Here is a 26896-nt window from a genome sequence, read left to right on the forward strand (position 1 = left end):
TGAGATTTTAGCTGGTCTGTTTACAGCTCTGTGGTCCTGATTCTCTACTTGCACCTTGTAGAGCTCATTTTACTCTAGTGCAAAACAAATGTAAAATGCTCCCAAACTGGAATTGAGTTTGCACAGATGTTGTTATATCCAAGGTGCCCAGGCAGTGATGTATCGGGTCCCCTCTTTTTAGCTTGTTTGTCTTTTGACCTATTTTAATTCCAGGGATGAATAAACATTTGGGAGCAAGGATGTTGTTGCTAATGACTTGTTGTCTCCAGTCTTATAATTAAAAACAATCCATGTCTGCTGAGACATCCATTTACACCCTTGAGCAAAACTGGGGAAGAAATAAATAAAATTCCTCAACTTTCTAAGGTATAAAACAAATAGGTGTGGGGAAAGACATCCTTTTTTCTTTTTAAACTAAAACCTTCCAGTCATCTTTATAAAGAAGGGCAGAAAACGTATATTTAAAAAACATCTTTTCCAGATCACCTTTAAGAAAGAAACACTCTCTGATATAAATGAGTGATACAAAAATTAATGTTTGTGTTTAATACCTGTATATACTTAAATTCACCCAAACTCTCCATAGCACAAAGCATCTTCCTCTTGGGGCAGTTATGGTGACTTGAGCCTCACTCTTGCAGTTTCTAATGTCCCCTGACATAACAGCCATGTGTACTCTAGTCTCTAAATATGGGAGCCAAATCCTATTCAACTGCTAAATTGGATCTCATAATTGAATTCCTTGCATGTTAGAAATGCTTTATAAGGCCTTCCGGAATTGGCATATGTAAGAATCAGGGCTCTGCTTACCCTCTCCTTGAACACACATTTACTTTTAAGAGCAGGGGAGGCAGCATGATCTGGAGTTATGAGTATGGGGTTAGGAGTCTGGAAGTCCTGAGTTTCTTGATCTATGTTCCACCACTGACTTTAGTGTGACCTTTACATCTCTGCTTCTTCCCCTCCCCCCAGGTGTAAAAGGTGGATAATAATCCCCTATCGCACCTCTCAGGAGGGTTGTGACATTTGATTTCTAGGACTTCCTGACAGCTTCTTCTTTTTTTAATTTCAATTTTTCGTTGAAATTTTGACAGAAAAATTGGGAAAGTTTTCCCAATTTTATTTTATTTATTTATTTATTTATTTATTTTGGACCAGCTCATTTAATTAGCTAATGCCCGACCAGTGCTTCAAACATGCAACGCACTGTATAAATTGCTGAGTGGCATTAATATTGTGTGTACCTCCTGTATTCCTATTCCTCGCTGCAGTGATCCATCACAAATACGACTCCTCCAAATCCAGTACCTACCAGAAGAACGGCACAGCTTTCGCCATCCATTATGGAACCGGGAGCCTGTCTGGATACCTCAGCCAGGATGCTGTGGGGGTTAGTAATGACTGTACTTCACTTCTGCAACCCATTTAGGCCCTCGTTGAGCCAGGAATTCAGGCATGTCGCTTTGATTTCAATGGGGCTTAGCAATACCCAGCACTTCTCATCAGATATCAAAGCATTTTACGCAGGTCAGTATCATAAGGTGGGGAAACTGAGGCACAGAGAGGGGAATGAACTTGCTGACAGTCACCCAGCAGGCCAGTGGTAGTTAGGAATAGAACCTAGGTCTCCCGACTCCCAGACCAGTTCGCTAGTCACTAGGAAAGACTGCATCCCATTACTCCTTAAAGGTAAACACCTGCTTAAGTGCTTTGCTGAGTCAGGGCCTTGGTTGGGGATCTCAGTCCACCTCCCCCAGGGACACGTGTCCACGTTGCAATTGGCAGATCTCGTTAGCGAGGCTAAACATTGAGTGAGAATGGAGATTAAACTACCCTACCGCCACTAGAGGTAGTTCCATCGTATCAGACTTGAGGCAATCCGGGGTAAACTTGCCCTGCTATTGCCTATATTGCACTGGTTCTACTTCTGTGTAGAAACTTGGGGCCTACATTTTCAAGGGACCTGTGATTTTTGGGGGAGGGTGTGTCCTTTTTTTCTAGCACTCAACTTGAGACAACTTAAAGGGACCTGATTACCAGGAAGTGCAGAGTATCCACCCTCTGAAAATCCGCCTACTTAAGTGTGTCTCAAGTTAGGCACTCGGAAAATGAGATGCCCGAAATCACTCTTGAAAATGTGGGCTCAGCTTTCAAAAGCACAGCTGTGAGTTAGCGCTCAAGTCCTGTTGAAAGTCACTGGGACTTGGGCTTCCAAATTACATAGGGCCAGGTCCTCAGAGGTGTTGAAATCAATGCAAGTGAGGAGCCTATATACCTCCTGAGGATCTGGGCCTTAGTCTTCAGTGTTGGCTTGAGAGCCCTAAACTTGCTTAGCAAAATAGATACATCTATAAACCTATTTTAGGTAGGCCCAGAAATCCATTGGCATTTTCTCTGTCTGTCCCAGTTGAAAAGTGTTGGCTAACGAAGTCTGCTGGTGTCAAAAGAAAGGGATCCATCTCTCTCTCTCTCTCTCTCTCTCCACCTCACTGTGCAAAAAAACAGCCTGAACTGAATTTCCCATCTGTCTTGGATTATACTCTGGCTCCCCTCTGCCAGAATCTTTTCTAGACTAGTGCAGAAATACTTGACTTACAGCCAGAACATCCCCTTGTAGGTGTTATCCCCATAAGCAACAGACTCGGGGACCGATGCAAAACGAATCGGTCAATGGGCAGACTCGCACTGAGTTCAGATGATGCCGTTAGTGAGTTTCGTCTTGCTAAGATTGACTGTCAGTATTCCCTGGACGGGTGAGAGGATTTGCCACCCCACAATGGTCAAGGATTGACCTCCAAAACCAGTAGATCTTTCCTCTCTCTCCCCCCCCCTCCCCATTCCCACCCCCAAGTACTGCACTGGTCTTGGAGGATCTGCAGAGCCCAATGCTATCCATGTACCTCCATTCTAGCTCCCTGTCCCTGCCTCCCATGCCTAGTTCCCTGGCATCAAAACATTCAGCTCTAGATGATCTAGACTGGGGTGGCCAGTCTAGCTCTTCAGAGGTTAATATGCGACTTCTTGCATCGGAGCTGGAGCTACAGACACTAACTTTCCAATGCACCAGGGAATGCTCACTGCTCAACCCCCTGCTCGGCCCCCACTCCACCCCTTCCCCCAAGCCTGCTTGTGGTGGGCGTGGGGAGTGAGGGGGAGGCGCTGATTGGTGGGGCTGCTGGTGGGCAGGAGGCACTGGGGGCTGGAGGGGGAGGAAGCTTATGGGGGGCTGCTGACATATTACTGTGGCTCTTTGGCAATGTACAGTGGTAAATTCTGGCTTCGGCTCAGGTTGGCCACCCCCAATCTAGACCCTAGTCATTTCCATTCAGGAAGCTTCTAGGATTCACTAAAACCCCTTCCAAGGATTTTATTGCTGTTGCTGAATGAAGTCATGTTGCATTTAGCAATAAATGTTCCACTTCTGTTAGGTTTAAAAAAAAAAAAAGTCTAGCGCCAATAGAGCTGTCTGCTTTTGCCCTGTGCTGTCAGTTGCTGCTAGTGGGATTGGAGGATTGCAGGGAGAGAGCAGCGGGGGGGAGCTGGGCGCAGGTGACTGGAGAGATGAAGAGGCCGTTTGAAAGGAGCTGTTCCAATGATGGAGTGGGGCGGCGATCTAAAGCAGCTGGCTTTATGGGATTGTGTTAGTAGGTTTCAGTGCTCTCCAGTTTAATGGAGGGAGCGAAATGAGTGGTAAGGAAAATTGCAGCTTTTTTTAATTATCACTGTAATGCCTTCTTTTTAATTAGTTTGTTCCTGAGCCTGCCTGTGTGGGGGGATAAGGGCTCTCTGCAGCCACTGCAACTGGCAATGTTCAGCTTCCCTGTGTGCGGAAGTGATTGAAGTCTATCCCGTGATGAGCCGAGTTTACAATCCAAGGGAGCACTGCAGTGGGTTCTTGGCACTCGCAGAGGTGGGGTGCTAAATGCTTGGAACCCAAGTGGCTTCCCGTACTGGGCGGGATCCTGCATTCATTGCACACCCCAAATTCCCACTGCCGTCAGAGAGAGGCTTGGGGTGCACGAGAGATGTGAAATGGGAGCCGTTGTCAATGTCTGAGCCCAGACCTAAAATGCAACCATCGGCTTGGGCCAGATGCTCAGCAGGTTGATATCAGCAAAGCTCCATCAAAATCACGATTTGCCAGCTGTGGGTCTGGCTTGGCGGGTGTTTGGCAAGGACAGCTGACTGGCTGAGAGGGAATGAAGGACTGTGTCTTTCCCTTCTCTGCCTTCCCCCTAAACCCCAGCCCCTAAACAGTCATTCTGGGTGTCCTGAACCTTTATTGAACATCCCAGGGAAAAACACCCCATGAGAGGTAATAGAAACACAGAAATGTAGGGCTGGAGGGGACTTCAAGAGGTCCTCTAGTCCATCCCCACACACTGAGGCGGGACCTACCAAGATCATCCTTGACAGGTGTTTGGCCAATCTGGTCTTAAAAATCTCCAGTGAGCAGGATTCCACAACCTTCCTTGGAAGCCTATTCCCATGCTTCACTAGCCTTGTAGAAAACTTCCTGATGGAGGTGGGTATCGCACTCCAAGTAACAAACGATGAATGCAGCTGTAGCAGGGGAACCTCTGCTTCCCAGAGTGTTAGTGATTCCGAGTTCTGCCTAGGGCTTCTAGCTTCAGTGAGCTTAGGGGGTGCGTTACAAGTACAGGACAGAAAGCACAGACAGGTGAGTGGTGGGCTGATGGCGCTGCACAGTGAAGTCCTCATTTAGCCACACAGCGGGAAGGGAGAATTCAAGGCCAGATTCCTGGCTGGGGTAAATTGCCCCCACTCCACTGAAGTCATTGGAGCCAACCCTGCTCTACACCAGCTGAGGATTTGGCCTTCAGCCTTTATGCCCTTCTCCGTTTTTGGTCTTTCTGCTGAGGCTGCTAACTAGGGTGCCAATTGCAGGATGTGATGCGTGACACCTCTCTGCAAGGAACTGGAGTGAGGCCACCAAACAGCCATCAGCTAGTAATGATTTTTGATCATTATGTACCTGGATGGGAGCCAAACCAGTGACTTAGAGAGGGAAAGTTCTGTAACCCAATGCCTTTGCTCTGCTAAAGATCCTCTCAAGCTTCAAGCCTGAAAAAGCTTGCACGCCTGGCTATCTTTGTGCATGTAAAAATGATAGCAATTTTTGGTCAGCTCCCCGGTTGGCGTAAATCAGCGTTGCTCCAGCTAAGGATCGGGCCCGTCAAATATTTTATTGCTATTGTTTAAAAACTGAACTTGTGCTGCGGTGGTGCCTTTATCACTTCTGAAAATGCCTCCCTCTTCTCAGTGCGTTACCGGACGTGTCGCTCAGATCTTTCTGCCCCACATCCTGCTTCTGTGGCTTTTGTCTCTTGTGAAGCAAATTACACTTTGAAACAAAAAGTGTTCTTAGTCCAGTTAAAATAAGAACTCTCTGTACGCATACTAGGCCTGCACACACCCCTTTACACACTGACACAGAGCGAGGCACTATTTAACCCTGGGGGGATTTTAGTCATTTACAAGGGATCGTTTTCTGATGTCAGGTCAGAGAGGCTGAGCTTTTCATTTCAGTACAGTACATCTCGCTGTAATGCTGCCAATGGGAGTTTCAGACCCAACCAGGGTGGACTGAGGAAAGATAGTTAGGACTCTGAAAGCATCCTGGTCCAATTGGTAAAATTGCCTGTGATCATTTTAAGCTATGAGATCTTGTGAACTGCTAGAGAGAGAAACCAAAGGCCAGATCCCCATCTGGTGTAAATCATCATAGCTCCATTGACTTCTGTGGGGCCACACTGATCACCTAGTGCTTTACACCATGTCAGTCCTTCTAGCCATGAGTCTGGCAAGAGAGCTGACCTTAAATTCGTATCAGTCAGATTACCACTTTGCCCCTCCCACTATCCCAACACAACCCTTCAGTGCCCACCTCAATTTCATGACCTGCTTTCCTGAGAACTGTGGGAGCCAGCATCTATGGTGTCTGCCTTCTGAATGTTTGGGGTCTCCTGATTCAAAGGGCATAAGTAGGGCCATAAATGTAGATGGGGAAACTTCCCCTACACTGAGGGACGTGCAGTCCAAATCCCACTAGACAGACAAACATGTGGCACAGACCAACAGTTCATGACAGGAGGCTGCAGATTCTAGCTAGGAGAATAAGCTAGATGGGGTTGGGGTTTGAAGGAGGAAAGAGAGCGGTGCAGGAAGGGAGGTTGTTTCAGGAGTAGGGGGGAGCCTGATGGCTGCTGAGAGCATAAGGAAGGGAAAGGTGAGTAGGCGCGTTGGGAATGAAAGGGGGAGTTGTAGGATTCTGTAGGGCCTTGAACTTGAACAGGAACTTGAATACAATGCAGTAAGTGACCAGAAACCAGTGGAGGGACTGAAAAAGCAGAAGTGATGTGGTCATAATGGGAGCTCCCATTAGCAGAGGTTGCTTCAGACATGCCTTTGATGGGGGAGAGCAGTGAGGCAGTCAAGCCAGACAGGAGATGATTGTTGGGGGGCGGGGTTGCAGGGGATGACCTCAATAAGGGGATAGCAAGGAAAGGGCAGGTAGAAGCAACAGGACTCAGCAACTGGCCAGATGTGTGGGGACAGAGCGCGGAGACGGGAAGGATAACAGTGCTGCCGGTGGTGATGGGGATCTGAGAGCCATTTTGAACTGGAGTTGGACACACAACTGCAGAGGTTAGGGAGGAGGGCTGTCGGGGTGGTGGTCGCTGTGGTAGGTGAGGGAATGGGTGGGAGATGGCGTCCCCTAAAGAGAGGGAGTACAAAGCGGGGACAGAATACAGAATCGTGTAGGGCAGAGAGGAGGCCAAGAAGTCACTGAAAAACATGCTGAGGGCATGAGGAGAAATCAGGAAAGCGCAGGGCCAGGAAAGCCATGAGGTGAAAGCCAAGGAACGAATGGGATTTATTACTGTTACGTGTTTTAGCACTAGCAGCCCCAGTTATGGACCAGAACCCCATTGTGCTGGGCACTGTACAAGCACTGAACAAAGACACTCCCTGCCCCAAGGAGCTAAGCTATCGGTGACCTGCAGGAGGGCTGTTTCAGTTCAGTGGAGGGGGCACATATCGAGCCGAGGGGCTCAAAGAGAGGGAGCCAAGAGAAATAAGAGAGCAGCTAGAGGAGTAAGTCTGATCCAAGGAAGGGAGCATAAGCATTTCCTGTCATGCCATTCACAAGGAGCTATGAGGGCCCAATGTCGTCTGCCTGCACTAGGTGGGAGCTGTATCTCCAATGGCCTGTATTTGTAGCAAAGCGTTCTGACCTGAGACCCATCTGTGGTTTCTCTGTGAGGCATGCATTGAGGGGCAGGATCTCTCTAGCCAATGCTAGACCAGAGCACAGCTCTCGCGTGTTGACTCCATCCTGTTTCCAGGAAAGTGCTTTCTCCCACCCCGGTACTCTGAGACTCTCTTTTTAACCATCTTGGATTTTTTTTCCCCCCTCCCTGCAGATTGGTGACTTAGTTGTCAAGGACCAGATCTTTGGTGAAGCAACCAAGCAACCTGGCATAACCTTCATCGCTGCCAAGTTCGACGGCATTATGGGCATGGCCTTCCCGAAGATCTCTGTGGATAAAGTCACACCCTTCTTCGATAACGTCATTCAGCAGAAGCTGGTGGACAAGAACATCTTTTCCTTCTACCTCAACAGGTGATGTTGTGGGGGCATGGAGCTCATTCTTGAGACATCGCGTCTGGCTGTCTCCAACCTGTGGGCCACCTCCTGTCCTCCCACCTCATTCTAAGGGCCAGACCCTCAGTTGGTGTAAAGGGGCACAGCTGTATTGAAATCAGTGGAGCTGCATTCCTTTACACCAGAGGAGGGCCTGGCCATCCCATTCCTACAATAGGGTGTGTTTTCTGACACATCTCTCATGGTAGCTACTTCCCACGGGTTGCAGGCAACTGACTGAAGAGCTCCGGACAAAGCTGCCTCTTTTTTTTTTTTTTTTTTTTTTTACAACGAACTGATTATTTCAGTTCTCTGGAGCTCTGCTGATTTACATCAGCCACAGAACATTCCCTTTCCTGAATGCCTACAGCATGTTGGTCACTGGGCAAGTCCGTGCACGTCCTGCCCCGAGGAGCTTACAATCGAATGGCCCGAACCTTTGAGGAGATGGAGCGTCCCCAAAAAGACTTGAGGATGCTCAGCTGCTCCCTCTGTCTGGCCCCTTAGACAGTCACTTCCACCTGCGCAAAGCGGGTGTGTTCATGCCACCTGATCAAAATGGTAGCCTTTCACATCTCCTCTGCACAGGTGGCATTAATAGTGTCATAGCAAAGTAGGGCTGGAAGGGACCTCCAGAGGTCATCTAGTCCACCCCCCTGCACTGAGGCAGGATCAAGTATACCTGGATGCCTGCCCAAGGGGTAGAGCAATGGGGAATGGGGTCTCAGTGCAGAACTCTACCCTCTGCGTATATGTCGTCTGAAAGTCAAACTCTGGACTGGGAAGGAGTCATGAATTCCTTCTGGGTTGGTTCACATCAGGCCTGTGCACATAGCATGTAGTGATGGGAATCACTGGTGGGACTTGCTGAAGGAGTTCAGGCCTGATTCCTCCTCCCCCTGCACCAGTGACAGTTGGGAGTACCACCACAGAGCTACATTGGTATGAAACCGGTGTGAGGGAGGGGAGATTCAGGGGCTTTGTTTCTAAGAGGAGGGGTTGAATGTGGTGCTGTGGTGGGCCAGGAGAGGCTGTGCATTCCAAGGGGAGCAGGAGATGAGTGGGAAAAGACAATACGGAGGGAGGACTGGGATCATGGCAGCAGGAGGCCCTGTCATACCCTCGCTGGCTCTGTCATACCCATCACCACCCCTACAGACCTGAGCATGGTCTTCCATTTTCCTGGGAGAGACGAGACTCCTTGGGCCGAAAAATGTCTTCGGGGGGGGGGAGGGGGTTCTGGTTCAGTTATGGCTAAAAATCCCCCATAGCGATGCTTCCTCACACCTAGTCAGCTGCAATCTGTGGGTTGAAATAACCTGGAGAATTCAGTTCTCTGGGCCGTGAGTCAGGCAATAACAATGTATCATTTGATCAGCTGCATCCCTCCCCACATAAACGCATGTTGTTGGCTGGATGAAGGGTATTGTACTAGTGCACGAGGTGACAGAGCTTATTCTGCCCCTGCCCTACCCCAAATGCAAGGGAGATAAAGAAATAGGCTATGGCGGTCTCTCTAGTCGTGGAGCTAGTAGTAAAAGAATTTGGCCAGTCTTGGGCTGTCAGTGAGCAATGATCTTTCTTCCATTGCTCTTTCCTTGCGTGCAGTGAGTTTCTTCAGGTCTCAACACAACGTGCGTGGCTGTTACAGGATGGCTCAGCCCTCAGCTAGCCGAAGACATGCTGGAGTTCCCTTATATCTTCTCACAACCTAAGCCACAATGTTGGTGGTTTAATATTTTTTATATCTTTCATATGTGGGTGCCCTGCTCGCGCTCTCCCCTGGCATGAGTGCACGGGGATCCATTGTGAATGAGCATGCTTGGAGAAGCAGTGTCTGCCTCCCTCCCACTTCAGCTGAATTGATGTTCTGTGTCTTTTCTTTCAGGGACCCATCAGCTCAGCCTGGAGGGGAGCTGCTGCTGGGAGGGACTGACCCCAAGTATTATACTGGAGACTTCAACTGGGTGAATGTCACACGCAAGGCATACTGGCAGGTCAAAATGGATGAGTGAGTTCCACCTTCCTTTCTGCGTGCGCGCTCGCGCGCGCTCACACACACACACACACACACACACACACACACACACACACACACACACACACACACACACNCACACACACACACACACACACACACACACACACACACACACACACACCCCCATGTATTCGGGGGCAGAATTTATCCCATTGTCTTCCGCCTCTCCCCACTTCCCAGGGACTAACTGGCTAGGCGTGAAGGGTCCTGTCCAGACATGTGTATATCCCATTGTTTTCATTCAGGCCTGCTCTGTGCTGGGCACAAGCCACCACTGCAAACGCTTATAAGCTGCAGCTTATGCCAGCTTCAAGCAGGAGTAAACCCACCAAATCACGGCTTCTGGCAGCTTTGCCTATCTCCCCTCAGGGCCTCGCTACACCAATTGCTATGGTTCCCAGTGGGGCTGAAACCCCAGAGTTGCTTGTACGTAAGGGCTGAATGGAGCTCAGAGAATTCAGCACTTGATGGAAGGGGCCCTCTTCTTATAGGCACACAGTAGTAAGCACTCTGCATTGCTCGGGGAAGTGAGGGGGAGGGACTGAGCCTGGTTGCGTGGTCCGAGCAGAGGGCTGTTAGCCAGGAAGCCTGGACCTCTATTCCAAGCTCTAGACCAGGTCTACACTACACAGGTTTGTTGGTGGAGCTTTGTCAGTCAGGGGTGTGGAAAGAGCCACAGCTGACATAGCCGTGCCTGCAAACCTCTTCCCCCCCCCCCCCCCCGCCATTTCCTCCCCCCCCAGCGTAGATGCAGTGATAGTGACAGAAGAGGGCATCTCTCAGCATAGCTAATGTCATATGGGGAAGTGCTGTTACTATGCCAACAGAAAAACTCATGTTGGCATATGCTGTGTCTACACGAAGGGCCTCTGCTGGTATAGCTACATAGGCAAAGCTTCTGTAGTAAAGGCACTCTACATGGTCCTGTCTACATCTAAGGATCTCCAAGTGCCTCCCACCCTTCCCTGGCACATGGGCCAAGTATCATTATCCCCAAGTTATTTAATGTTTGCAAAGTGCATTGAGACCCTTGACTGGAAGGTTTTATAACAGTGCAGAGTATTGTGATGCTTAACATCAGCAAAGGTCAAACCAGACCCTACTAGACTTCCTTTGAAGTGGGAAATGTTACACAACCCTTTTAACCCTTTGCCATCCATGGTGGTACATACTGCTGCATAAACCCCCTGCAGATATCTGAATCTGTTTCCACAGTGAAGTGCCAAAGTACATACAGGTTTATGTGTCATCATCCTGGGTAACGCATCATGATAACAGGTTTAGCATGTCAGCTAGCTGTGGGATACCAGGCAGAAATGAAAGAAATTTGCTGGCCCTGCTGCAGCAAAGTATGTATAACCTCAGTCACATGAGTGCTCTCACTGAAGTTGATGGGACTATTCACTTAAAGTGAGGTATTTGCTCAAGTGCTTTGCTGGATCAAGACCTAGGTATTTCCATACTTCAGCATATTCTGGGAGTTTTAACTATTAATTCCCTACTCCAGTTTGCCAGTATTTTTATACTGTTCTGTTAAGGGTTTTTTTTCCCCCCTATTTAAGTAACTGATTCATATTTGCAACCTGAACTGCAACTCACAAAGGGCTTTTATTATCTGGGACTCTTCTTTTTCACATAGACTGGATGTTGCCAATGGCCTGACCCTGTGCAAAGGGGGCTGTGAAGCTATTGTGGACACAGGAACCTCGCTCATTACAGGGCCAACGAAGGAGGTGAAGGCGCTGCAGGCTGCCATCGGGGCTAAGCCGCTCATCAAAGGACAGGTAAACCCCGGCAGAGAAACTGGGTGGTGAACTGGAAACTTGGGGGGAGGGGGGGTGAGTATTCCAAAAGACTGGTGCCCCCACCCCTTGGAATCTCTACACTGGCTTCCCCTCTTCAGACAGCTTAACATCAAGCTTCTCCTTACTTTGCAGATTTCTTATTCTGTCCCTCCTTGCATCTTTGCCTGTCTTTCCTCCTACAGCCCCTTCCCGCTCTGAGCTCTGCCCAAGCCTCTCTTGGGGGTGGGGGGATTCCTTTTCTCCTTCTCCTGATTAATATGATCCAAATCCCCTCCCTCTCCTCGCCCATGGCTCCTGAAACCCAATGGTAGTGTTCCATCAGCACTTAAGTCTTTGTCTGTCCTGCGTCACGCCCGCTTGTGCCTCTAGACTGCAAGCTCCTTGGGGCAGGGACCTGCTGTTTCTTTGGCACGGTGAGCTGGGTGCTGTACGCTTTACAGCCCCATACAGAGAATTAAGGGCAGCAGCCTGGGAGAGGGAGGGACACACACTGCCCTTCCCTATCCTGAACCGCAGCTAGTGAGCTTGGATTCTCTCTCCTGCTTTGGAAACTGACCTGCTTCTGTGGGAGGAGCAAGTTGTCATGGAGAAATCCCAGCCCCCTGAACCGTGATTGTGCCAGTTCTGGATAAACTAAGAGCGAAGGAGCCAGTGAGGAAATGGACTGGAGTTTAATAGTCTCCCATGCTGTTTCTTGGCCAGCTGGGACAAGAATTAAGGCCTGATCCCATTGACTTCAGTAGGCTTTGGCTCAGACTCTGTATCTCCTCCTTGTAGCAGTGGGGGAAGGGGCGGGGGGTAAATTCACATTTGAAAGCACTTGCACAAAAGCCCTACAGGGTTTAATAGACAATGAGAATCTTCCCATGGGTGTTTTCACCATCCTATAGAACCTAATAGAGAATCAAGTCCCCAGTCTAGGATTCTGTTAATAAATGTCCTATGAGGGATCTCCTCTAAGAAGTTTTGTAGGATTTTAGAATAATGTGTATATATAGCACTATTTGATGCAGCCTTATTAACTTCTGCAGGGATAAGGGTGCCTGTAATGTAGTGACATTCGTTCTGGACCTGGCTCTCTCCAGGCCCCATCAACACCACTGAGAGGATTTATTTATAATTAGATGGATTGCACCTATCCAGAGTCTCTAGGGTTTTTTGTTCAATACCATCTATTTCTATTGCAGTAGCAGCTAGAAGGCCCTATCCCTACTGTGCTAGAGGCTGTACAAATGCCTAATGAAGAGACATTCCCTGCCCCAAAGCATTTACAATCTCAGTAATATGACTTGCCAAACAGCGGTTGAAAGCATCTTCCCCGGTGCTAGAACAGAACCAGCCCCCATAAGCCCAGCTGTCCTAGGCAGGATGTAAGAATATAGTGTTACAAGCCCTTGTATGTCTGGGGAGATTTCTCAATGCAACAAACACTTGCCCATTACATACCCCAGCATAGCCTGTAACAAGCCCCACTGACAAAACTGGGTCTGTGGAGAGCAAGTTGGGGCCTGGCTGGCCAAGGGATTGAAGGACTTGAAGCCCTGTATTTGTGCCCCTGCTCCTGCTTTGCATCCAGTATTTTGTGCTTTTATTCATTAGTTCAGCAGCTCCTAGGGGCCCCATTGTGCATAGGCGCTACATGTGCACTTAGTAAAATAGTCTGTGCCCCAAAGAGCTCTGAGTGTGGGGGTTTCAAAGGAGCCCAATGGCATTATATTCCCATTTCATCGGAATTCGAGACGCCACAGACAAAGGTTGGGAGGAGAGCCTGGCAGGGTGATGCAGTGACTTGCCACAAGTCTCTCACCACAGATCCGTGGCAGAGCTGGGAGCAGAACTGAGGTCTTCTGACTCTCAGTCCAGCGTGCTACCCACAGGACCACACCGCCTCTTGAGCTAGTCCTCCCACTGGCTGTCTGAAACTCTGTGCACTGAACTGCGCTGAGCCCTTCTGATCGTAAGGGGTCCATGCCTCAGCAAAGAACCCATTAGGATTCTATTTAAGGCTAGAGGGTACTAATTACCATAGGCTGCCTCCTTTCCTTTCCTTTCCTTTCCATTTTTTTTTTTTCCCCCCTTAACCCGCAGAAGGCTGTTGTCTGAGCACAGAAGGAGAGGCCTAGCCATCTCCCATAGCGACCCCCTTTTCCTTAAGCCTGCCAACCAGCAGCTTTTCTGTGCCCATGGAGTCTCATGCTTCAGTGTGCTGCTGCTTTCTTTTCAGTACGTGATCCCCTGCGATAAAGTGTCGTCCCTTCCCGTCGTCACTCTCATGCTAGGAGGAAAGCCCTATGAGCTCACCGGAGAACAGTACATCTTCAAGGTGAGTCCAGAGCAGCTTCTACCCAGCTCCCTTTCCTACGCTAGCTCTTCTCACTTAGACGTAGGAGGCAGGGCTGTTGTGGTGAAATCCTGGCCCCTCGGAAGTCAGTGGTAGTCTTACCACCTCAGTAGAGCGGGGGTTTCACCCCAATCCCCACGTGAGTCCTGCCAGGATAGTGCCTGTTCACTGCTGCAAGGTTAGCTGCTTGCCAGTCCTATCTGAGTCCGCGTCATAACCTCTTCTAGTCAAGAGAGCAGGCAAGTCTCCAAAGCAGGATATGTGGAGCAGGATCAGCCCAGAGCTTCAATCACAGGGTCTGACTCTCACCTCACTCACTCTGGTCTAAATCAGAAGCAACTCTGCAGAGAGTTAGACCTGTGTGTGTAAGGTCAGAATTGGTTTCATGCACTACGGTTCCAGATGGGACCCCTGCGTGCCAGACTCAGGGAGAAACATGAGTCTGAAGAATCAGGATATTGTCATGCAGATTTCAGCTGCTGGGTCTGTAGAGAGCAGTGGAGACCTCCACTGGTTTGTTGCAGTAATAGGAGACGGCTAAGGCCTTGTCTACACTTGCAAGTTAGAGCACATTAAATCAGCCCTGGGCACCCTAACTCCTGAGATGTCCACACTGGCAAGGCACTTAGAGAGCCTGGACTCCACAGCTGGAGCGCTCCTGGTAATCCACCTCCACAAGAAGCATAGAGCTTTCTGCACCCGGACTGAAGTGCTGGGGTGTCAGTGTGAATGACTGTTGCATTACTGTGCTGTGATTGGCCTCTGGAAACATCCCATAATCCCTTGAAGTCAAGTGGCCACTCTCGTCATTGTTTTGAACTCGGCTGCAGGCATGCGGCTATCCCCTTTCAAAGCTCCATTTCTTACAGCCAACATGCTTATCTGTTCCAGGATAAAGCAACCATTACTGTGGATTGCTCCTGCTGCAGAGGCAGGCATTTGTGCATGTGTGAGAGAGAGGTGGGGGATGGGGGCTGATGTTGGGGTTTCCCCTTCCCCCTGCCGCTGTCTGAACTTACAAGACAGCATGCTGACACACACTCTGCCCCCCAAAACACACTGTCTCTCCCTCTACATACACACAACACACTCCCTGTCACACTCCACCCCTATCCCCCCATTTGAAAAGCAGCTGGCAATCTATTAGGATGCCCTGGAACAAAGGGATTGGGAGACCTGCATCATGTGACACTGTGCCTGCCCCATTAGGCATCGCAAACCCTTTCCAAAGAACGCTGCAGCCACTTGCACACTGGGATAGTTACCACAATGCACTGCTTTCTGTGGCGTTGCAAGAGCTGCTAATGTGGACATGCTCCACAGTCACAAGGAGCACAGTGTGAACACACGGCAGTGCTTTCGCTGCTGCTGTCTCTGAGGGCTGGTTTAACTCCTAGTGCTCTACATCTGCAAGTGTAGACGTAGCCTGAGTAAAGCCATCAGCTCCTGCAGTGGATGAAACTAGGGAGGCAGGGTGAGCAATAATGGACAGGACATCATGTGACTCTTTCAATACCTCTTCTACTATTGTTGTCCATCTGCCACTGGGTTTGGAGCGCTCAGGGCCAGTCCCTGTCATGATAGATGATGATGATCACGGTTAATACCTCATACCACGTAGAGTCAGTTCCACCAATTGGTGCCCTAGAGCCGAGCTTGTGGGAGGGCGGGGGAAGGGATGAAAGACTCGTCCTTCTACTGACCTTCTCACTCTTTCCTGTAGATTTCTGTACAGGGAGAGACCATCTGCCTGAGTGGATTTTCAGCCCTGGACATCCCACCTCCCGGGGGCCCGCTGTGGATCCTGGGAGACGTGTTCATTGGCCCCTACTACACAGTGTTTGACCGTGATAATGACTCTGTTGGCTTTGCCAAGTGTGTTTGAGCGCCTGCCCCACCACCCCTGCCACACACGCACTGTAGAGAGTGAGTCCCAGGATTAAGAAGCAAATGAGGAAATAAAAGAAATGGAAATAGATTTAAAATTAAAAACAATATTAGTGCCCTCTTAATGACCCTTTGCCATCTCTTGAATAAGTGATAATCAGAGAGCTCTAGCGGATCATTCAATCTAGAGCAGCCCCCGCCTTGTTAGATCTTCCAGCTCCATTTTAAATATTAGCAAATGAAGTCATGACTCCAAGCACCCGTCTCGCAAATAGGAGAGCTAGCTCATGAGATCCATGTGATGATTCCACTCCTCCTGCAGAGAACCTACATTGGTAATGGTCATTAGATTCACTGTTATACTGGGAGGGGATGAGGGGGTTATATATGTACATGCAGAAAACTTTCTCCTTATTCCTCTTCTCTAACCAATGACAGGGTGGGGAAGCTTAGTCTGGTGGCTCTCAATGTGCTTCCTTGTGAGACTGATTTCTTTTGTGGAGCTGAGGAGGGTGATCGAGAGATTGCCGCATGAGCCATCCCTTAAAATACACCAGGGAAGGCTTAGGATCAAAACACAGTAGCCGAGTTTCTTGTGTTGTGGCAGCACAATGGGAGCACTTGGTGTGGTGTGACCATCTCTATTGACGTGTCTCACTGGGCAGGGATGACAATAGGGGCTCCAGCCAGTAGAACCCTCAGGGAGCAGAAACTGGAAGGGGACCGTGGTAGGATTTGATAATGGTCTTTGAGTTCATGTCCACAATGGTCCATCTTTACACTTAAGGCTGAGCAAACCAGTTCAGATAAAATAAGAGAGAACCCAAACTTCTTAGGTTTGAAATAGTTTTGTTGGTTGGGGTTTTTTCTTAAAGTTCTACAGTTTGGGAAAATTTGTCAAGAGCTATTGAGCTGAGAGCTAATTTTTTGTTTTTTTTTTTTTTTTTTAAAGCATTTAAGTTACCTAGAAGCCCTAGGTCCCACTGACAGTCAATGGGGTTTAGGTGCTTTCAAGTCACTTAGCTGCTTTTGAAGATTTTACTCGTATTTTTGATCTGATCAAACCAGAGACTATTAGCAGTCAGACAGGAGACTTGCAAGACTTCCAGATCAAAGAGGTTTGGGGAAGCATCTCAAGTTCCAGGTGCTTCTCTTTACCAAACCTCTGAGCCTTTGGAAGCCAATTCATCTCTACTCTACACTCCCTATTCCGAACCCTAGCTTACTTTTCTTATTCAAAACCAGGTAAATGCACATCGTGCTATACAAATATAGAGTGAGGCGCATTGCCTGCTCTGGAGAGCTTACAGTCAATGGTCATGCGCACAGACCCACACTCTCCCAGGCAAGAGCCAGCAACTACGTATGCAAAACTGTTCACCCTGTCGGGCCCTTACACAAGACAAACATGGGGCAGCAGTACAGGGGAGGGACTGCAAGTAGCGAGTGGTGGACAGACGGGGGATAAAGTGGTTTTTAAGTAGGGTGTTGAGGAAGTGGGAGAGAGTGAGCTTGGTAGAGTTATCAAGGCTTTGAGCCAAAGCCCACTGAAGTGAACAGACACACTCTCGTGGGCTTTGGCTTGGGCCCCCAAGTGTATAATGCAGCACGAGCGATGGCACAACACGGGAGGGTGAAAAAGAAAAGTCAAAGATGCAGATCGTGCCCTGGTGTGAGCCAGCGTAACACCAACAGTAGCAGTAAGGTGAGAGGAGTGGGAGTAATGTATGCATGAAATAGGAGCCCACTGAAGTCAATTGGAATTTTGCCACTGACTTTAGTGGAGCCAGGATTTTGCCAGGCAGTGAGAGCAGTAATGTGCCTGGGGGCATATAGGAGGCCAGTCACACTAGGGAGCATACACACTTTTCCCCAGGCCCAAGCCAACATTGAGCGTGCCGTCGGGGGAGAGAAAAGGACTGCCAGTTAATCTGGATGTTCAGGGAGAATGGGGCGGAGAGGAGCTAAAACGAGTCACATCACATCAGCTTGCTGAGCGCCACCCTTTTCCAGTCCATTGCACCTGTGAGGAGTTTGCTAACGTTGACTCGGGCTTTAATAACAACCTCTGCTGCTCAGACTGGGCTGGGTTTCGTTTGTGCGTACTTAATGCTTACAATCATTACTCTTACTCAGGCCCCTGGAAGGGGCTGCCTGAGGCAGCTGTGACTGGTGTGAATGTAGGCGCTCTAATAGACGCGTCGGTCTGCACAGCCCCAGGAATGATAAATACGCTGTTCCCACCGTAGCCTGCTGTCTGTGCCCACTCTTCAGCTGCTGCCTCGGATTGGAAGCTGAAGGCATCTGTTACAGCCTAAAGACCTAGCTGGAGAACAATGGTGTATTCCCAAAACCCATCAAACACAGATACTCAGCTGCCCTCCAGAGAGTCCCATTTGCAAATTGATCAAGTGCCCAGAGCTCTTTAAAGTTTTGCTAAATTTTTTCTCAGCTGAAGAATTTATCCCATACAGTGACTTAAACATAGAACTTTTCTTAGATGCCCATTACTTAGATTTGGTGGAAGGTAAAACTCTAGCAGGGAATTGACTGTAAGCTTAGATTTTATTAAGGATCTATTTTTAACCCCTTCCAAAACAGGCACAGGATATTCTATGAAGGAGCCATTGTACAGTAATTGCTGTTAAACATATACTGCCCTATATTGTACATTCTGTAGCATCTCACTGGTAACATGGGGCCAATTTCTGTCGTCAGACATGCAGGACGTTTATATCTGAGGGAAGAATTTGGTCCATAGTGATGCCCTAAAAGACACATCTCATGACAGGCTGGGGGAGCGGTTTATTTGACGTAACACATTTGCAATGCAAAGATTGTGCTGCTTCTGAAATCAGACTCTTCCCCTTGTTGTTTTACTTGTGTTTTTCAAACAGAGCTTGAAATACTGTTTGACTTTCTTTCCTGGGCAATCTGATTTGCTGTCAGAATTACTGTCTCTCATTTTATTATAGAAAATTGAAATGAAAACATCTTTTCTCCCCTTACCTTGTGGCTGTTTTCTTTTGAGTAGTTTGGAATTGCCAAGGTGTAGTGAACACTTCACTTAGGTCAGGCATTACGTTAAGAGGTGGGGGGAAAGCAGGAAGAGTGGAGGACCTGGTGAACTTAAAATCACTTCAGGGTTGAAATTGGGAGGGGGGGGAAGAGGATAGATATTCTCCCAAGCTCCACCCACAAGCCAAGCTCCGCCTCCTTGAGCTGTGAAAAGGAAACACTGCTCACAGTACATTGTTACATATGTTCAAAATATGCTCAGGTGGGCTTCTTCGGGTAGGCTCCCCACGCTGGGGTTTGAATGTCCCACTGGGCTCTTCAGGAGTGGCTCCCCGTGAATGGTGCTCGGAGGCCCGCCTGGGCTTTGCTCTTCCCCTCTGGCCTTCTAGTTCCACAGGTCAGATTTGGAGTGAGGAGTGGGGCAGAGGAAGCTGTGATAGCTCCACTTGTGGCACTGCTATGAAATGTCAGAGCAGATTGGGCAGAGCATAGCAATGGGCTCCTTACTCGCCTTTCTTACAGAGGTTCAAGCCGTAGTGAACTATTTAACACTGTTGACATTTACATTATCTTCACTGGTAATCTGAGGTAACATGCCTTTGAGATACATGGGCCAGTTCACATCTCTCAGACCTATTGGTTCAGGCTCTCTGCAAACGGAGGCAGGCAGAACTGTGTCAGTTACAGAAGGTTTACCTCTCAGCCATTAGGGATAGAAGCATACTGTCCTGTATTTTTAAATTATTAAAATGTTAGGTTGAGATTCTGTAAAACAATATGCTACCCCCCCTATCACTGACCCAGTGCAACCTAGCCCAATTGGAGCTCTGAAACCAACCCAGCAGGCACCGTTCTCCTCTATGTAGTGCCTGCTCTAATTTATATAATCTCCTAATGACCATTATAACACTAACTCCTAGCTTTTATCATCAGTAGATCTCTCAGTGCTTTGCAAAGGAAGGCAGTGTGGTTATTTCCATTTTACAGATGGGGAAACTGAGGCACAGAGTGGCAATGGGCCTTGCTGAAGGTCACCCACCAGGCCAGTAGTAGAGCTGGGAACAGAACTGCCATCATCCAGTTCTTGAACCTCTCGTCCACATAACAGTCAAGAGGAAGGGAATGCCCAGCCACTCCCACTGTGTGGTCCTCAGGAAGGGGGCAGTGCAGCAAATATTACACAAACACTATGCAATGAAGGAGCCACCTACCATAAGATAATCCTCTCGTGACCAGCTGTACCAGCGTTAGTACCTCTTTGTGTTGGAGATATGGCCTAAAGCAGACCCATACAGACACACACCCCCAAATGGCCACAGATCAGAGCCCAAGTTTATAATCCTGGCTCTATCAATGAAGCACTGTATGCCTATGGATACGTCACACACCAATGTCTTTGTGCCTCAGTTGAAGGATGTATAAAATGGGGATGACACTAAAGGATTCAGATCTAGGAAGAGCACGATTCATTTTTTTCAACTTCATAAAAGAATCCAACTTATGTTCTGAGCCTCTTTCCCATATTATTACTTTTTGTATTATGGTAATACCTAAAAACCCCAACCAAAAATGAAGCTCTCTGTGCTAGGTGCTGTACAAACACAATAAGAGTCAATCTCTACCCTGAAGATTTTACTATCTAAACAGCCAAGACAGACAAAGCAAAGTATTATCCTCATTTTACAGATGAGGAATTGAGGTACAAAGAGATGAAGTGACTTGGCGAAAGTCACACAGGAAGGCTGTGTGTCTTAACCACAAAACCAACTTTTTCCCTAAATTAACATCTATTACTATGAAAGGAGTCCCCATAAATACCTATCAAATACCCAATTCTCAGCCAAGGAAAAAAGATGTAATCAATTGCCAAATGTTTATTAATATAAATATGAGGGCAAGGTACCTGCCTCAAAAAACTTTTAAAGCCCTAATCCTGCAAAGAGCTCCTCAGGTGAACCCATGCAGAACTGGGGCCAACGCAGTTACATTTTGGAGAAAAGATGGAAGCAAGTGACAGAAGTGATGTTAATATGCCTTATTGGGTCCATGGTTTCGGTTTGAGCTTCTATTGGTCACCCCCTACTTAGTTAACATTAAGGGGAGAACTAGGATTGCTAGGCCTTGTTGAAGAAAATAACTCACCCGAAAAGGGACTGTCTGGCAGGTACTTTAAGAATAGGCCCAAAAATTAATTTGGAAAAAAAAAATTGTAAACAAAACCTAGCGCTACTAGAAATGGTTTCCTGATCTTTTTAACCTTTGATGAACCTGATTTCTTGTTTGGATTCAGAACATCTCTGCAGTGTTGGCAATGGCAACCCAAACTCTGCTGCATTGGGCTAGTGCATGACAACTAAATTACAAAACTAGCTATAAGCAAGGTTGGAACTGACTAAAGCCCTAGGGTGACCAGATGTCCCGATTTTATAGGGACAGTCCCAATTTGGGGGGCTTTTTCTTATATAGGCACCTATTACCCCTCACCCCTGTCCTGATTTTTCACACTTGCCCTCTGGTCACCCTATAAAGCCCTGATCTGTTGGGGATTAGTACAGGCACTAGAGCCTGTTTGTGTGGATCTAATTGCAGAACTGGGTCCTAAATTCATTTCAGAGCCTAAGCGGCGAGAAATGCAAAAAATAAACGCACAGTGAAGGAAATGGGGAATTAGATTTATTTTATTTTTATGGGGGATTGGTTTATTTGCTTGATTGGTCGGGTGGGTGGGTGGTTTTAGTATAATTAGTGACAAAGGGAGTGATGTTTGACTTTTGAAATGGGATTGTCAAGCTGGTGGCGCCCTTTGCTACAAAAGAGCTTGTAAACACTTTGAGGTACAGACTGTCTGTTTGTACAGTGCCTAGCCCAATGCGGGCCTGGGCCTGGGACGCCAACGCAGTCCCACAACACAAATAACAATAATTGATAAAAAAGGCTGAGTCAGTAAAAAACAACCTAGCCACGTAGCACAGCTCCTCCTTTTCCCTTTTTTCTGCCCAGCTCATCTTTACCCCTAGATGCCACAGTGCATACAAGCTAACAGGCTCCATTTGGTGGCCACTAGGGTGACCAGACAGCAAGTGTGAAAAATCAGGACAGGGGGTAGGGGGCAATAGGAGCCTATATAAGAAAAAGACCCCAAAATCGGGACTGTCCCTATAAAATTGGGACATCTGGTCACCCTAGTGGCCACTGGGTTTTTTCAGCTGTCCTCTGATCATGCTGTTTATTCCAGTATCAGAGGGGGTAGCCGTGTTAGTCTGTATCCACAAAAATAACCGCGGAGTCCGGTGGCACCTTATAAATCTGTTAGTCTTTAAGGTGCCACCGCCTCCTTGTTGCTGTTTATTCCAGGCAGCTGGGCGTGAAAACACAGGTTTTCCCCACACGCAGTTTGCTCATATTGCCACTAGGAGATGCTGTTTTCACTGCTGTGGCCCTCAGAGGCTAGCAGTCATTACTGCTCCCTTGCTGGCTTTACTGCTCTCTGCTCTGAGTGCTTTCTGCATCCCCAGTAGCCAGAGGGGGTTCAGCTCCCTTCAGGGAAGTGGGAAAGGGCAGAGAAGGAAGGGGAAGAGTGACCCAAGACAGGAAAGGAAGAGGGGGGCACAGCTGGCTGAGGGAGAGGGAAAGGGGAGTCACAACAATGGTCTGATTTTCAAAGGTGCTGAGCTCCTACTGACATCCCATTTTCAGCCCCTCTGAAAATAGGCAAAAAGAACAGGAGTACTTGTGGCACCTTAGAGACTAACAAATTTATTAGAGCATAAGCTTTCATGGGCTACAGCCCACTTCTTCGGATGCATATAGAGTGGAGCATATATTGAGAGAACCCGAGGGCCTGGCCTCTGAGAGGCCAATTAATTAAGGGGACCCCTTGTAAGTATTCTCACACTTCTTATCAAATTGTCTGTACTGGGCTATCTTGATTATCACTTCAAAAGTTTTTTTCTCTTAATTAATTGGCCTCTCAGAGTTGGTAAGACAACTCCCACCTGTTCATGCTCTCTGTATGTGTGTATATATATCTCCTCAATATATGTGCCACTCTATATGCATCCGAAGAAGTGGGCTGTAGTCCACGAAAGCTTATGCTCTAATAAATTTGTTAGTCTCTAAGGTGCCACAAGTACTCCTGTTCTTTTTGCGGATACAGACTAACATGGCTGCTACTCTGAAATCTGAAAATAGGGTGACCAGATGTCCCGATTTTATAAGGACAGTCCCGATTTTTGGGTCTTTTTCTTTTATTGGTTCCTATTACCCCTCACTCCCTGTCCCGATTTTTCACACTTGCTGTTTGGTCACCCTATCTGAAAATCAGGCCATTAAAGTGACAGGAAGGGGAGAGCAGAGGGGAGGGTTCACAAAGCTGTAGGGGAGAAGAACAGGCCTGGCCTTGGATCACCTTGGAAGGGGCCAGAGGGCCGCTGTCTGTCCCATGCTTGCACTCCAGCCTGCCTTCCGGAGACAAGAGGTAAGAGGGAGATGGGGTCCATTGCGGGAAGGGAAGGGAAAGTTGTGCAACCTGGTGCCTCCAGCAGAGGTTTTGGATGTTTCCTCACCCCATTAGGGTGCTCCCAGGTGTAGTGTTGTGCCAGTGGCATGCTGAGCTCATGCTTTAAAACATGTGTGCAACTTGCCTTGTGACTAAACACCAAGGCATATTGCATTGGGCCACAGTGGCAAGGCAGCGGAGGAGGGTGGGATTAGTGCAGTTTTGGTCTTGTAGAGGAGCCAACCTTTAACAACAGCTGCAGACCATTACTGGGAGGCCTTGATCATTCCCATACTCATATCGAAACACCCTGAAACTCACCAGAATGCGCACACACTGATTTTCCAGTACTCTGCACCTCATTTACATTTGGGACAAGGTTCTCTACCCCTGCTGGCCAGGTGGCTCAGTGTCCACCACCACTCTCATCTTGTGTCCTGCACTGCAACATTATTTCATTAATTTTTGCAATGCAATTTTTAACATTAACAATCTGATTCATTTGCCCTTCCTCTGCCATCTCCCTCCACTTACTGCATTCTCTCCACAACTAAATTCATTTGACTTAGTTGATAACTTCATCTGTATTAAAATTTTCCACCAACACAGAGAAGATAAACAGTACACACCACATGTACAGAACAGTAAATATGATACCCTCACTCTAAGAGTCCAATTCTCCTCTTGCTGACCCTGCTGCAAAGCAGTGAATTACTAAATACTAAGCAACGAATCAGCTGAAGTCAATGCAATTACACCAGGGTAGAGCTCATATAAATGAATGGAAGATCTGACCCCATGTTCTTGGAGGCAACACTCTCAGACACTCAGGGCAGTATCTAGAAGACAATCTCTTGCTTTTGAAAACTCTTTTTACTAAAAACAAATGATGAAGCACTTTTGTCTTGGGGTTGGTTGTTTTCTTTTTCCTCTGATTTTTTTATTTTATTTTTTGGTTCCATTGGGAGGTGAAGAGAGGTGGAATGCAGCTTAAAAGCTAGAGGACAGGAGAGAGAAAGCATGGGGGAGGAGGCCTTGCCCTTCCAAACGTCAAACAATATTATTGTTCAGCTTGCTTAGAATTCAGTAGCAAGAATTTCAAAGAGTGGGGCTAGGAAAGGGGCGCCATAGGGTTGCTGCTGTGTTTCCTCCCCTGAAAAGTTGAGCAGTTCAGTCCTACATAACTCTATTGGGCAGGGCAAGGATGGTGTCGCTAGCCTCTCTTTGCCAGAAGCTGGGAATGGGTGACAGGGGATGGATCACTTGATGATTACCTGTTCCATTCATTCCCTCTGGGGCACCTGGCATTGGCTACTGTCGGAAGACAGAATACTGGGCTAGATGGACCTTTGGTCTGACCCAGTATGGCCATTCTTATGTTCTCCCAGTGTTGCTATTCTGGTTCTAGTAGGGAGAGTTCAGTTAGTGTTGCCAACTCTCCTGATTCTGTCATGAGTCTCACAGTATTTGAGGTTTTTTAAAGCCTTCCCCCATATTAAGTGATAACAAGAGAATCTCTTTGGGCAGGGATTGTCTTTTTGTTTTGTGTTTGTACAGCACCTAGCGCACTGGGGTCCTGGTCCTAGGCGAGGGTTCCTAGGCACTACGAATACAAATAATAATCTCAGCTTTCATTTGTAAAAAAGGAGATGTTGAGCCTTTATGGTTGTAGAGAAAAGCTTGAAAACATGACCCCTAAAGGCTCAGAAACCAGGAGGCAAGTAAAAGAATGAAAAATGTAAATGAAAGTAAACCCTCATGATTTTTTAAGCCAATTTCATAATTTTTTCAGGCTTGACTCATGATTTTTTAATGCTTAGAAATACTGAGTATGTAACATTCTGTTCAACAGTAGGGTGACCATGATAATATACTGTGTGATAGATTATACAGCACTTGCCATCTTGAAAGATTATGAATTAATTATAATTAAGAAGAGATCCCAAAGTGGTTTGCAAGCTATGGGGCTGTCTGGCACCCACTGAAATCAATGGAAAGAGTCTCATTGGCTTCAGTGGGCTTTGGCTCAGGCCTTGTTTACAGGACATACAGCATCATTGAAATGCTCCCGCCTCTGAAGTGGGATGGTGGCAGCCAGCTGGTGCGGGTGATTTTTTGGCCATGGAATCTAGGGCCAAAGAGCACGCGTATGGGGTGCTGTGGTACCTAGGCAGAGCAGACAGGACCTTGGTTTTTAAAGTCTCATCTAAAAGAGCCACATGTATGTAGTAAACTCCATTGGACTCCATTCTCAGGTGCATACTGGCAGCATAAAGGGACCTTACAGGGGATGGGAAGAGTCCTCTGAGAATACCCACTGTGTAGGGGGCTTCTCCAGCTGAGACAGGCCTGGCATCAGAGTTTTGCTGCTGCCCCATGCCCAGCTCTTAGTGTGGAGGGCAGGGAAGGGGAATGGCCAAGGTGCACCACCCTTTCTGGCTATTCCCTGCTTCTCAAAGACCATAGAAGGCCCTGGGAAGTAGAGGTGTAAGTCAAGCAGCCCTGAGGCTGCTCTGACTTACACTGGTGGCCAGGTAGGCCCCAGAATAACACTAGAGGACAGAGAGTGTGAATAAGGTGTAAAGACACCCATGCCCCTTCTCTTCCGGCCCTGCCCTAAGCACAGGGACAGGGCAACTGAGAATCAGGCCTATGGAGGCTATAAGAGGGATGAAGGAATGAGTCGACGCTGCTGGCGATTGAACCTGTGGTTCCAGAAAGCCTATGGAGTTTTAAGCATCTTCTGACACGATGGCACATTAGGGACTCTTGTAAAATGTAAACCTTTAGTTCCATAGTGATAGCAATAGATTGTTAAAGGAAACCTAACTCTGAGGGAAACACGCTGGCCTTTATATTAGTGAAAGGAGGAAATGAGAGCTGCAGCAGTGACAGAAGAGGAGATTGCAGCTCAGGGTCTCCCATGACTCAGGCTCTGCTCCCATAGTTTGTGATGGCATCCGCACCTGCTTTTGAATGGAAATATGGCCTGATAGTCCATGGCTGCTGCTTGCTGCTTTCTCCTTGTGTGGCTTTCCACATAAATCTCAGAGCACAGATCAGCTGTCACCTTTACACAAAAGACAATCAGGGAGGTGGATAGCAAAGGAATGGAGTCAGATCTGAACAGGCGGTGTCACCCCACTCCTCCGCACACCTTCCCAGCCACACCCAGGTAAACATTCTCTCTTGCTGGTGTCGTAAACAGCCGCGCCATGTAGCCTGCCATAACGATCCCCTAAGGCAGGCTTTCCCAGGCCATGGGGCTGAGTCCCGCGGGTGGGGCCTGAATTTCTTGCCTTACTCTTTTGTTAGAATCTGGAAAATAAGAAAATGCAAATGGCTACCTGGGGATTTTTTTGTCAGCTACCCCGGTGTGTGTGTTCCGGCTGCAGCTGGTTTCTCATGCACTCAGTTAGGGCTGCAGGAACTGAGCAGGGATTAGGGATTCCCCAGCAGTTACTCCTCTCTGCTGGTGGAGGCTGGCACTGAGAGCAGGGAGACTCTCTCCTCATCTGCCCTCAGTGCTTCCCCTACAGGTGCCCACCCAGCCAGCAGGTGCAGGAGAAAGCAGTAGTCTCCAAGCCTTGCCAGCAGGCAGCACTGTGGTGAGGAGCTCAAGGGGGAATGGAGGCTT

General features: G+C 48.0%; 1 protein-coding gene across 1 annotated transcript in view; it reads left to right on the forward strand.

Annotated features, from left to right (window-relative positions):
- The window catches only part of CTSD (cathepsin D), a 36041-nt gene extending 17290 nt beyond the window's left edge, over positions 1–18751 (forward strand). The window contains exons 4-9 of the mRNA XM_034770298.1: positions 1272–1390; positions 7449–7648; positions 9558–9680; positions 11350–11494; positions 13740–13838; positions 15580–18751. Of these exons, the coding sequence (XP_034626189.1) occupies positions 1272–1390; positions 7449–7648; positions 9558–9680; positions 11350–11494; positions 13740–13838; positions 15580–15741 (848 nt within the window). The 3' untranslated portion in view covers positions 15742–18751. The remainder of the gene's footprint in view (positions 1–1271; positions 1391–7448; positions 7649–9557; positions 9681–11349; positions 11495–13739; positions 13839–15579) is intronic.
- Positions 18752–26896: the final 8145 nt, after the last annotated feature.

Source organism: Trachemys scripta, chromosome 4 (assembly GCF_013100865.1).
Source record: "Trachemys scripta elegans isolate TJP31775 chromosome 4, CAS_Tse_1.0, whole genome shotgun sequence".
In the NCBI taxonomy this organism is placed as follows: Eukaryota; Metazoa; Chordata; order Testudines; family Emydidae; genus Trachemys; species Trachemys scripta.